Genomic DNA, 14,201 nt, shown 5'->3' with positions numbered 1-14,201 from the left:
GAGTGTGGGTGAGGGTGAGTGTGGGTGAGTGAGTGTGGGTGAGGGTGAGTGTACGTGAGTGTCGGTGAGTGTACGTGAGTGAGTGTGGGTGAGTGAGTGTGAGTGTGGGTGGGTGTGGGTGAGGGTGAGTGTGAGTGTGGGTGAGTGAGTGTGGGTGAGTGAGTGTGGGTGAGTGAGTGTGGGTGAGTGAGTGTGGGTGTGAGTGAGTGTGGGTGGGTGAGTGAGTGTGGGTGAGTGAGTGTGGGTGAGTGAGTGTGGGTGAGTGAGTGTGGGTGAGTGAGTGAGTGTGGGTGAGTGAGTGTGGGTGAGTGGGTGGGTGTGGGTGAGGGTGGGTGTGGGTGGGTGTGGGTGAGTGTGAGTGTGAGTGAGGGTGAGTGTGAGGGTGAGTGTGAGGGTGAGTGTGAGTGTGAGGGTGGGTGTGGGTGAGGGTGGGTGTGGGTGAGGGTGAGGGTGGGTGAGTGTGGGTGAGGGTGAGGGTGGGTGAGGGTGGGTGTGGGTGAGGGTGGGTGTGGGTGAGTGTGAGGGTGGGTGAGTGTGAGTGTGGGTGAGGGTGGGTGTGGGTGAGGGTGGGTGTGGGTGAGGGTGAGTGTGGGTGAGGGTGAGTGTGAGGGTGGGTGTGGGTGAGTGTGAGTGTGGGTGAGGGTGGGTGTGGGTGAGGGTGGGTGTGGGTGAGGGTGAGTGTGGGTGAGGGTGAGTGTGAGTGTGAGGGTGGGTGTGGGTGAGGGTGGGTGTGGGTGAGGGTGAGTGTGGGTGTATGTGTGTGTGGTGGAGGAGGGCCCATGCTCCCACATTTATAGGTCAGACACACAGGTTTTGTTTTGAACACGAGGTATCTTTTTAAAAATCTTTTTATTTTTGGGGGGGGAGCAGCAGCAGGTCCTGTGTTCTGCTAAGACATCTCTGCTGCGTGTGTGCTCTGAGACATCCACAACTCCCCTTCAGCTCCTGTGGTGGCCACCCCATGCGTCCTGGCTATGATCCCTGCTCTCAGCTGAGAAGGCTTCTGTGACAAAACGCCCCATCAATATGCATGAAGGGAGTCCGTCTAATATGTAAATGAGGACTTGAAGCAGAAGTAATAGTCATGTGAGTGTTGATACATCAGTCACAGCTCTGGAATGGCAGAGATGTTGGGAATCTCCGCGCGGACGGAGCCGTGCTTGCCCTGACATGGTGTCCCTCTCACTCTCATTAGCACGCAGGCCTGCTGCAGGAATGACACAGGTTCTGGTACCCCTCCAGGCCTGGGTTCTGGGTCCTGGGTTTGTTTTGTTTGTTTTGGTCACTGGGGGAGTGTCCTCCCATTTCTGCTCAGAGCAGAAGTGATTCTGTTGTGTTATTGACAGCAGTTTGTTGGGATCATACACCAGGAAGAATTCATGTAATGCTTGATGGGGATCCTAATAAGAGGATCTTAATAGACTCTATACCTCCTCATATTTAGAGGGGTGTGTGTGTGTGTGTGTGTGTGTGTGTGTGTTTCAGAGAGGTCAGGAGGCTGGATAAGTGGCACAGTAAATCTCCCAGTATTCTCTGTCCTGTCGGTCTGTGGATCAATACAGCATGTGTATGGTCGTCTCAGGCCCTCCCTAATGCAGTCTTCTGTCCTCACTCACAGACACACACAGGAAGTCTCTTAAACTATTGTGCCATGTGACATACGGTTTGCTCTGGATTTACTGTGCAGATTTGACGCCTGATGCCTTGATCAGCCAGCCTCAAGATTTGTTGACAAAATATTTTACGCACTGCTCCATTTTGTGTGTGTGTGTGTGTGTGTGTGTGTGTGTGAACACCTGCAGGTCCCGTTCCCGACACCGTAGGTCCCGCAGTCGCAGCAGTGGGAGGTCGAGCAGGAGACGCAGTGGCAGTCGCAGCCAGCACAGGACTCGGGACAGGGGGCGGGACAGAGGACAGGACAAGGGGCGGGACCGAGAGGGGAACAAAGAAAAAGATGCCAAATCCAAGGCCAAAGCAGGGTAGGAGCACACACACACGCACACACACCCTGCAACTCTCCACGCTGGTGTAGCGCGCACACACCCTGCAACTCTCCACGCTGGTGTAGCGCGCACACACCCTGCAACTCTCCACGCTGGTGTAGCGCGGGGGAGTCTGGGACACTGGCAGCCCGGGCCCATCCATCTCTCTCTGCTTCTGCCCCTGTGTAATTGCCCCGCGCGTGGGCTAAACTCGTTTCTGCAGTCTCCTCTCATTCTGCCCGTCCCACAGGTGTCCCTGGCGGGCGTGGCCTAACGCGATTGGGGAACAATGTGATGTTATGACGCGGCCCGCGGCTGTCGGTCATTCTGAGAGTCTTGTTGGGCTGACAGGATCACATGAGCTTTGGGAGCACGTTAGACGCCACAGGGGGTGTGTGCGTGTGTGTTGGTTTTATAAACACACGGAGGGTGGTCTCTGGGTGTTTGTGTGTGTGTGTGTGTGTGTGTGTGTGCGCGCGCCACTGTTTTTATTGTACTGCCTCTTTACTGCAGCACACTGGTCTAGCACGTACAGCCGCGTTGCGTTAAATGACCTGAGCTTCTCTCACCCTCCTCACACGGGTCTGCCAGGTCTGGATCTCAGTCGTTCCATGCTTGTTTCAGGGGCTTTTAGCGGGACGTGGGACACAGGACTGTCTTGGTCCTGGGTAGGGCAGTTGGCTTTTCAGGATTCATTCAGGTGCTGTTGGCTACCATGTCACTTCTAAAGTACCTGCCCTGACGCCGTTGCCATAGCACCCACACCTGCCCCGACGCCGTTGCCATAGCACCCACACCTGCCCCGACGCCGTTGCCATAGCACCCACTCCTGCGCGTACCATATGTGAGGCGCAGCAGTGGGTTGTTCTAAACCCTGTGAAGTCCTGTGGATGCGTCTCTGGGTCTTGTTGGGTTGGTTGTTTTGCTACTTCTAAGATCGCCAGTGTTTTCCCACATCCAGAATCCAGCTCTCCTCTGGGTGAGGCTCTGAACTCGCGCTCGTGAGAGGGTCTATGCGTTAGTGCTGCGATTACGATACGTGTTACACGGAGCACAAATAACAGCCCTCAGCTTGTAGAGGAAACTCCACACTTCAGCCCCCGCGGTCCTCATGGCATTTCCTGTCTAATGTTCTGGAGTCCAGACAACAGTAGTGTGTTTGTATTTATATCAGTATTATCACACTGTAGTGTGCGTGTATTTATATCTGTATTATCACACTGTAGTGTGCGTGTATTTATATCAGTTTATTATCAGACTGTAGCGTGCGTGTATTTATATCAGTTTATCACACTGTAGTGTGCGTGTATATCAGTTTATTATCAGACTGTAGTGTGCGTGTATTTATATCTGTATTATCACACTGTAGTGTGCGTGTATTTATATCTGTATTATCACACTGTAGTGTGTGTATTTATATCTGTATTATCACACTGTAGTGTGTGTGTATTTATAGCAGTTTATTATCACACTGTAGTGTGCATGTATTTATATCTGTATTATCACACTGTAGTGTGCATATATATCAGTTTATTATCACACTGTAGTGTGTGTGTGTGTATTTATATCAGTTTATCAGATTGTAGTGTGCGTGTATTTATATCAGTTTATTATCAGACTAGTGTGCATGTATTTATATCAGTTTATTATCAGACTGTAGTGCGCATGTATTTATCAGTTTATCACACTGTAGTGTGCGTGTATTTATATCAGTTTATCACACTGTAGTGTGCGTGTATTTATAGCAGTTTATTATCACACTGTAGTGTGCGTGTATTTATAGCAGTTTATCACACTGTAGTGTGTGTGTGTATTTATATCAGTTTATTATCACACTGTAGTGTGCGTATATTTATATCAGTTTATCAGACTAGTGTGCGTGTATTTATATCAGTTTATCACACTAGTGTGCGTGTATTTATATCAGTTTATTATCACACTGTAGTGTGCGTGTATTTATCAGTTTATCACACTGTAGTGTGCATATATTTATATCAGTTTATCAGACTAGTGTGCATGTATTTATATCAGTTTATTATCAGACTGTAGTGTGCATGTATTTATATCAGTTTATTATCAGACTGTAGTGTGCATGTATTTATATCAGTTTATTATCAGACTAGTGTGCATGTATTTATATCAGTTTATTATCAGACTGTAGTGTGCGTGTATTTATATCAGTTTATTATCACACTGTAGTGTGCGTGTATTTATATCAGTTTATTATCACACTGTAGTGTGCGTGTATTCATATCTGTATTATCACACTGTAGTGTACGTGTATTTATATCTGTATTATCACACTGTAGTGTGCGTGTATTTATAGCAGTTTATTATCACACTGTAGTGTGCGTGTATTTATATCAGTTTATTATCAGACTGTAGTGTGCGTGTATTTATATCAGTTTATTATCACACTGTAGTGTGCGTGTATTTATATCAGTTTATTATCACACTGTAGTGTGCGTGTATTCATATCTGTATTATCACACTGTAGTGTACGTGTATTTATATCTGTATTATCACACTGTAGTGTGCGTGTATTTATAGCAGTTTATTATCACACTGTAGTGTGCGTGTATTTATATCAGTTTATTATCAGACTGTAGTGTGCGTGTATTTATATCAGTTTATCACACTGTAGTGTGCGTGTATTTATATCTGTATTATCACACTGTAGTGTGCGTGTATTTATATCAGTTTATTATCACACTGTAGTGTGCGTGTATTTATATCAGTTTATCAGACTGTAGTGTGCGTGTATTTATATCAGTTTATCAGACTGTAGTGTGCGTGTATTTATATCTGTATTATCACACTGTAGTGTGCGTGTATTTATATCAGTTTATTATCACACTGTAGTGTGCGTGTATTTATATCAGTTTATCAGACTGTAGTGTGCGTGTATTTATATCTGTATTATCACACTGTAGTGTGCGTGTATTTATTTCAGTTTATTATCACACTGTAGTGTGCGTGTATTTATTTCAGTTTATTATCACACTGTAGTGTGCGTGTATTTATTTCAGTTTATTATCACACTGTAGTGTGCGTGTATTTATATCTGTATTATCACACTGTAGTGTGCGTGTATTTATATCTGTATTATCACACTGTAGTGTGTGTATTTATAGCAGTTTATTATCACACTGTAGTGTGTGTATTTATAGCAGTTTATTATCACACTGTAGTGTGCGTGTATTTATATCTGTATTATCACACTGTAGTGTGCATATATATCAGTTTATCACACTGTAGTGTGTGTATTTATATCAGTTTATCAGATTGTAGTGTGCGTGTATTTATATCAGTTTATTATCAGACTGTAGTGTCCGTGTATTTATATAAGTTTATCAGACTGTAGTGTGCATATATTTATCAGTTTATTATCAGACTGTAGTGTCCGTGTATTTATATCAGTTTATCAGACTGTAGTGTGCATATATTTATATCAGTTTATTATCAGACTGTAGTGTGCATATATTTATATCAGTTTATTATCAGACTGTAGTGTGCATATATTTATATCAGTTTATCAGACTGTAGTGTGCGTGTATTTATATCAGTTTATTATCAGACTGTAGTGTGCGTGTATTTATATCAGTTTATCAGACTGTAGTGTGCGTGTATTTATATCTGTATTATCAGACTGTAGTGTGCGTGTATTTATATCTGTATTATCAGACTGTAGTGTGCGTATATTTATATCAGTTTATTATCAGACTGCAGTGTGCGTGTATTTATATCAGTTTATCACACTGTAGTGTGTGTATTTATATCAGTTTATCAGACTGTAGTGTGTGTATTTATATCAGTTTATCAGACTGTAGTGTGTGTATTTATATCAGTTTATCAGACTGTAGTGTGTGTATTTATATCAGTTTATCAGACTGTAGTGTGCATGTATTTATATCTGTATTATCACACTGTAGTGTGCGTGTATTTATATCAGTTTATTATCACACTGTAGTGTGCGTGTATTTATATCAGTTTATTATCACACTGTAGTGTGCGTGTATTTATATCTGTATTATCACACTGTAGTGTGCGTGTATTTATATCTGTATTATCACTGTAGTGTGCGTGTATTTATATCTGTATTATCACACTGTAGTGTGCGTGTATTTATATCAGTTTATCACACTGTAGTGTGCGTGTATTTATATCAGTTTATTATCACACTGTAGTGTGCGTGTATTTATATCTGTATTATCACACTGTAGTGTGCGTGTATTTATATCAGTTTATCACACTGTAGTGTGCGTGTATTTATCAGTTTATCACACTGTAGTGTGCGTGTATACATCAGTTTATCACACTGTAGTGTGCGTGTATTTATATCAGTTTATTATCAGACTGTAGTGTGCGTGTATTTATATCAGTTTATCAGACTGTAGTGTGCGTGTATTTATATCTGTATTATCAGACTGTAGTGTGCGTATATTTATATCAGTTTATTATCAGACTGCAGTGTGCGTGTATTTATATCAGTTTATTATCACACTGTAGTGTGTGTATTTATCAGTTTATCAGACTGTAGTGTGCGTGTATTTATTTCAGTTTATTATCAGACTGTAGTGTGCCTGTATTTATATCAGTTTATTATCAGACTGTAGTGTCCGTGTATTTATATAAGTTTATCAGACTGTAGTGTGCATATATTTATCAGTTTATTATCAGACTGTAGTGTCCGTGTATTTATATCAGTTTATCAGACTGTAGTGTGCATATATTTATATCAGTTTATTATCACACTGTAGTGTGCATATATTTATATCAGTTTATCAGACTGTAGTGTGCGTGTATTTATATCAGTTTATTATCAGACTGTAGTGTGCGTGTATTTATATCAGTTTATCAGACTGTAGTGTGCGTGTATTTATATCTGTATTATCAGACTGTAGTGTGCGTGTATTTATATCTGTATTATCAGACTGTAGTGTGCGTGTATTTATATCTGTATTATCAGACTGTAGTGTGCGTATATTTATATCAGTTTATTATCAGACTGCAGTGTGCGTGTATTTATATCAGTTTATTATCACACTGTAGTGTGTGTATTTATATCAGTTTATCAGACTGTGTGCGTGTATTTATTTCAGTTTATTATCAGACTGTAGTGTGCGTGTATTTATATCAGTTTATTATCAGACTGTAGTGTCCGTGTATTTATATCAGTTTATCAGACTGTAGTGTGCATATATTTATATCAGTTTATTATCAGACTGTAGTGTGCATATATTTATATCAGTTTATCAGACTGTAGTGTGCGTGTATTTATATCAGTTTATTATCAGACTGTAGTGTGCGTGTATTTATATCAGTTTATCACACTGTAGTGTGCATGTATTTATATCAGTTTATTATCACACTGTAGTGTGCGTGTATTTATATCAGTTTATCAGACTGTAGTGTGCGTGTATTTATATCTGTATTATCAGACTGTAGTGTGCGTGTATTTATATCTGTATTATCAGACTGTAGTGTGCGTGTATTTATATCTGTATTATCAGACTGTAGTGTGCGTGTATTTATATCAGTTTATTATCAGACTGTAGTGTGCGTGTATTTATATCAGTTTATCACACTGTAGTGTGCATGTATTTATATCAGTTTATTATCACACTGTAGTGTGCGTGTATTTATATCAGTTTATCAGACTGTAGTGTGCGTGTATTTATATCTGTATTATCAGACTGTAGTGTGCGTGTATTTATATCTGTATTATCAGACTGTAGTGTGCGTGTATTTATATCTGTATTATCAGACTGTAGTGTGCGTGTATTTATATCAGTTTATTATCAGACTGTAGTGTGCGTGTATTTATATCTGTGTTATCAGACTGTAGTGTGTGTATATATCAGTTTATCAGACTGTAGTGTGCGTATATTTATATCAGTTTATTATCAGACTGCAGTGTGCGTGTATTTATATCAGTTTATCACACTGTAGTGTGTGTATTTATATCAGTTTATCAGACTGTAGTGTGCGTGTATTTCAGTTTATTATCAGACTGTAGTGTGCATGTATTTATATCAGTTTATTATCAGACTGTAGTGTCCGTGTATTTATATCAGTTTATTATCAGACTGTAGTGTGCATATATTTATATCAGTTTATCAGACTGTAGTGTGCGTGTATTTATATCTGTATTATCACACTGTAGTGTGCGTGTATTTATATCTGTATTATCACACTGTAGTGTGCGTGTATTTCTACTATACTTATTTATCGTCCTTTTTGAGAAGTACTTCTTTCCATACTGCTTCACAGATGGCACTACTGTCTCTGACATATAACGCCAGATCAGTGTCTTAAGTCTTTAATATCCTTAAACAGTGATAGCAGCCTGTTTCTGGCTCTGTGCGTGCGTGCGTGCGTGTGTGTGTGTGTGTGTGTGTGTGTCTTGGCTTTGGGCTGCAAGGGATTGTGTTAATATTTGTTTTTTTGTCTGTTTTTGTAATCTTCAGGGAGAACTTAGAACAAACCCACTGAAATCCACACACTGTTGTCAGCTATATCCTGGGGTGTGCGTGCGTGTTCGTTCGTGTGTCTGTGTGTGTGTGTGTGTGTCTGTGTCTGTTTGTGTTGAATTTGCTGCCCTTTGTGGTGTCCCAATAGAGTATTGTACGGCTAGAGAACCCAAGAGGAGGAAACAGCTATAGAAACCAGCAGAGATGCACACCCACACACAAGCTCTCTCTCTCACACACCACACACACACACACACACACACACACACACACACACACACACACCCTACCCTCCTCTCAGAAAGAGCTCGACCCTCCGTGTTGTGTATGTAATAATTAGTTCCAGTGCTGTGTGAGCACTGTACCAAGGGCAGACTGAACTGTGGATGCTTTAGGCTTTACACACACACACACACACACACGTGGCCTGCTACAATACTTGTTCACTCGTACACTTACCCAGACATTTAACACACTCCCACACTTGTTTAAATATACACTTTAGCATTTGTTCAGCCGTTTACCAACGTCCCTCACTTGTACGAGTCCTTACACACCCATGATCTGGTCCCCTTTATCCTCAGTTCCTTCCCAGACTTGCTCTGACGCTTGATCACTGTATAGCATGTTAGCGTTGGTGTCTTTTCCGTCTACGGGCTTCGCTGAGAGGTAGTGTTCAGTGTTCTCAGCTTGGTTGATCATTTGATTAGTCCATACAGCACAAGGCGAGAGGTGTGTGTGTGTGTGTGTGTGTGTGTGTGTGTGTGTGAGATGTATCAAAGCTTCCTTTGCTTCAGGTGTTCTTGCGCAGCTGTGATTCTCCACCACCTCAGCACTTTCAGCACTGTTGAGGCATCTCTCAGGATTGTGCAAACACACACACACACACACACACACACACACACACACACATACTTTCCCGGTCTCTGTTTCTCTTTCTCAGACATATAAATATCAGTCTTCCTTTCTGCATCCAGGTTGCAGAATGTTTAAGGAACTCCTCGACTGTGTGTGTGTGTGGTGGTGTTTTCATTAAACATTGATGGCCCCTCTAGGATGACAGCAGGCTTCAGTAGGACGACGTGTTTTCATGCAAAATTTATCGAATAAGACGAGCTTGTGTAAAGTGATCTTGCTGCCTTTTACCAGTGGCAAAGGGTAAATGGGTAGCTGTGGCGTGTGTGATTTCCTATTTGCAAATGCCCCCCCCCCCCCCCCCCCCCCCACCACTTAACCACACCCCTATTTTCATGTCCCAGGAAATGTGTGTTTAGAGGACTACTTGGGTCAGGCGGTGTGGTGTGATCGTCTCTAACATGTTCCCTTTCTCATCATGCCGTCGCCTGCTTCACTGCTCAGGGAAACACACACTCCGTATAAGAGCGGTGCGTGCGTGTGCGGCCCACCAGCACATGCGTCAAGTGACTGGAGCCAGCCCACATGCTAGGCTAAAGGCTAGCGCTAGCTAGCCTACTGCTGCATGCTAGGCTAAAGGCTAGCGCTACCTAGCCTACTGCTGCATGCTAGGCTAAAGGCTAGAGCTAGGGAATACGGTTCATCGACTGACTACAGCTCAGCATTCAGCTCTGTCGTACCATCCAAACGGACCCCCCCCCCCCCCCCCCCCCCCCCCCCCGGGGCTCCGTCCTCTTTGTGCTGCGTCCCAGATAAAGAGCACCATCACCAAACTACAGCGCAGATCCCTGTAGGTGACGAAAGACAGAAGGGAGCAGGCAGACCTTGAAATGACGATTGATGTGAGCACCGTTCCACAGAGAAGAGGCGGAGGTCACCTGATCATACAGGAGATCACATCTGACAATGTGTGCGGTTCCCTAGAAGACTGAAGAAGTTTGGCACGGAGCTAAAAATCTCCACCACTGTACAGGGCCACGGGCTCTCCAGGAGCAAGAAAAGACCTCACCACACCAGATCTCAGCTCACACTCACCACACCAGATCACAGCTCACACTCACCACAGCCTCACCAGATCTCAGCTCACACTCACCACAGCCTCACCAGATCTCAGCTCACACTCACCACAGCCTCACCAGATCTCAGCTCACACTCACCACAGCCTCACCAGATCTCAGCTCACACTCACCACAGCCTCACCAGATCACAGCTCACACTCACCAAAGCCTCACCAGATCTCAGCTCACACTCACCACGGTCTCGTCACATTCCCACTGTCAATGTGACGGTACAGGAGTGGGAAGCCAAGAACCTCAGCTTCAACAGCTTCTACGCACAGGCCACCAGACCTGTGAACAACCACTACTGATAAAAGAACTATCCAGAAACACTGCAACACAAGCGCGGACACACACATACACACACAAATGTGCAAATTTGAGATGTTGGCAGCTCCTCATGAACAACCCCCCTGTCTGTCTCTCTCTCTCTCTCTCTCTCCCTCCCTCCCTCGCTCCATCCCACACATCTCTGTCTGGTCTCTGGTCATTGTGAAGGACAGGTGAAGGTGGTGTTGGAGTTGAGGGTGAACAGTAGACTGGACATTAGCTCCGAGTGTGGTGACTGTGTCCTCGTTTTTATAAACAGTTTCTCGGGGTGCATAAAGTGTCTGTCACTTTGTGCCTGGCTCCTTTGTCTAAGAGAGGCACAGAACTGTGTGTGTGTGTGTGTGTGTGTGTGTGTGTGTGTGTGTGTGTGTGTGTGTGTGTGTGTGTGTGTGTGTGTGTGTGTGTGAGTGAGTGTGTGTGTGTGTGTGTGTCTCTGGGGACGAGTCTGGCCGGTACTAATCGCCATAGAGACACCCTGAGCAGACAATAGAGAGCTGTGACAATCCACTTACCGTGCTCTGTAATCTGTTTAGCTGTTCGGACTAGTTAAATCAGCACAGACTCTCTCTCTCTCACTCTCTCACACACACACACACACACACACACACACACACACGCCTGAGGCTCTTCCACTACAGGATACTCCCTGTCAGTGACCCCCGGACTTTGTTAATGTGTTTAGTCATTTTATGATTATGTTCACAATTCTAATTTTACAGCCGTGAATGAAGTTTTATTGGTTTGAATGTCACCCTCGTACACGCACGCACACACACATACACACACACACGCGCGCGCGCTTAGGCAGATGCAGCCAGGCCTGGAGTATGATGACAGAGCTGAGGTAAAGCCAAATAAAATCTCCCACAATCCAATTAGATTTGGGCTGATTCGGCCCATAATGCTTAGCTCTGCAGCTACACCCCTGGAGCCCCTCCCCCGGAACACCTGATTTGTGCCATCCCCCAAACACACACACACATACCCCTCCCTAGAGTGCATAATCAATATCCACCTTGCTCTGAACTCAGTTTACGGCCTCTTCATTGGGCTACATGAAGAGGAGTTGTGGCTGATGGTCGTTACATACACACACACACACACACACACACACACACACACACACACAGTCATTTCTCAGCCCTGGCTGCTTTATGGGAGGATGAGAGAGAGGGTGATTTGGAGGAGTTGTGTGTAAGAGCCCATCATGATAGACCTCTGTGTGGATTTAGGGGCTTTATGGAAATGGCTTGTCAACAAAATCTCTCTCTCTCCCTTACTTACACACACACACACACACACACGTTTTATGTCTTATTTTTGCTGGTTAATGCAGACGCGTCTGTTCGTTAGCTCTCTGTTTAGCAGGGACTGACCTTTTTTCTCTGTGGTCATTAAAAACCTCTTTTGGTGATCTGTCGTGTTTTGCAGGAAGTTTGAGTAAAGGAGCATTTCTAGTGGAACAGTAAAGGTCAGAGCAGACCGGTCTCTGCGTGGCCTTTACTGGGCTAGGACTTAGAAACGCGCAGCATGGTTGTTTTTGTAACTCATTATAATATTGGCCAGTCATCAGTATTTAACCAGGTCACAGTAATTTGTTCATCAGTTCACAGTAGCGTCTTGCAGTAACATGTAGAAGTATACATCCACTGTAACATTTTTCTAGAGTTTTCTAGAACATTCCATACTGGCCCAGTGGCTCAATGTTATTGCTGAGGAGATTACACATTAAGGGCAGGACTGAGTTATGAAGTGCACGCCATCCTCCATGTTGGAGTTCTGTCCAGTGTTGAATTTATCATGTGGGTTGACACGGCTCTTTTGCATTCTCTCTGTCTCTGATGGCTTCAGTGCTGGTTACGCTTGGGTCTGTGGAATCGTGTCCAGTGTGGGATTGTGCAGTGATGACGTGTGTTAACTGCATCTTCACCATCCTGTGCCTCTGCGTCTACATCAGCTTAACAGAACAAGGTCACACCGCTCCATCAGGAAAACATCGGCAGTGTGGAACTTGTTTGGAGCGCTGATGAACCGAGCTTGGTGTCTTTGTGAGCCATGTTAGGTTTTGTGGGCGTTGAGTCTCTGGATCTGGTAACTAAACCAAGGTCGTGTGTGTCTGCGCTTGGTCCCTGAGCTGAGTGGCTTGATTCGGGGTTTCAGAAGCAGTAGCTTAATACCTGGACCATCTCGTGAAACAGAAGACCTTCCGTATAGACGGTGTGGAGCTGAGGGTGGAGCGCACGGGCCCTGGGTCGTGGTCTCCTGCCAAAGGGATTTCAGAGGCAGACGACAGTACCGCGGCAGGGCGGGCGAATTGTGAGCGCGCCCTGGAGCTTGGAAGAGTACAGACCCGGCCAGCGTTTGGACAGAAATAAATCATGCTGATAAACACTGGAGGAAGCAGCAGTGTTACGACTTATGCACCAGCCACTGAGCCTCGGAGACGTCTTTACATGCCGCGCCAGATTTAGCCGAGCTTTTCTCTTCCGTGACCTTCGGCGGTGGAGCAGGCAAACACACGCTGCACGCGCGTCACTTTGAAGCGTGCACGCGGTCTTTCTCAGCCCGACGTCTGACCTGACCGGCTCGGTTTCAACAAGGCAGACCCGCCTTGGCCCATTCAATTACTAAGCAGCCTCTGAATATCTGCACATATTGGACTGCAGTCCAAGAAATGTCCTGAACTTCAAATGAGCTTTCAGCCCTTTCTCTCCTGTGTTAGGGGGGAGTTGGCATCCGCACTGGTGTCAACATATAAATATCAAATATAAATACTTTATATGATGCATACTTATCAGCATCTCTGGACAATCACTTTTTATTCAAACACACACACACACACACACAGCGTGGCGAGGGCCGAGAGCTGCAGCGCTCTGGCCCTACAGACTTCTCCTGAGAGCCTGGATAATCACCTTAATCTAGTTAAGGTTAAAGAGAGTTCTGCAACACACACACACACGAAATCACATAGAAACACACACAGATGTGAGCAAACATGTAACCACCCACACCTCCTTGCAGAAGGGACTCTGGTTTGATGCCCAAACATGAAGGCTGTCATATTGATTATTCAAATGCTGCTATGGGCCAGAGAGAGAGAGAGATCTCACAGAAGGCTAGATCAAGAATAGAAAAACAAAACCAAGCCAGAAAACCTACCTGAGGTAGAGAAAGAAATTTCCTTTTTTTAAAAAAAAAAAAAATTAGACTCAGGTAACATCAACCCTTCTATATTAACCCTTAATCAGTGACCTCATTAATTAGTCATCCATAATCATTAACCTTTAATTGAAGCACTTCATTGTTGAATGTTAATTGGTCCCCTTTAAACTGGGTGACCAAATGCTTTTCTGGTCATTTTAAAACCTCGATTAGCTACAATTATTGGTGACACTTCTCTGATGATGCTTAACTGGTGACACATCACTGGTAATGCTTAA

The 14,201-nt window shown here is 44.1% G+C and overlaps 1 protein-coding gene across 1 annotated transcript in view; it reads left to right on the top strand.

Moving 5' to 3' along the window:
- The window catches only part of rsrc1 (arginine/serine-rich coiled-coil 1), a 119,895-nt gene that overhangs the window by 17,146 nt on the left and 88,548 nt on the right, over positions 1-14,201 (top strand). Inside the window, exon 4 of the mRNA XM_035528646.1 lies at positions 1,803-1,979. Coding sequence (XP_035384539.1) covers positions 1,803-1,979 — 177 coding nt within the window. The remainder of the gene's footprint in view (positions 1-1,802; positions 1,980-14,201) is intronic.

Source organism: Electrophorus electricus, chromosome 7 (genome assembly GCF_013358815.1).
Source record: "Electrophorus electricus isolate fEleEle1 chromosome 7, fEleEle1.pri, whole genome shotgun sequence".
NCBI classification, from domain to species: Eukaryota; Metazoa; Chordata; class Actinopteri; order Gymnotiformes; family Gymnotidae; genus Electrophorus; species Electrophorus electricus.
This window is presented reverse-complemented; position numbering and strand designations above follow the sequence as displayed.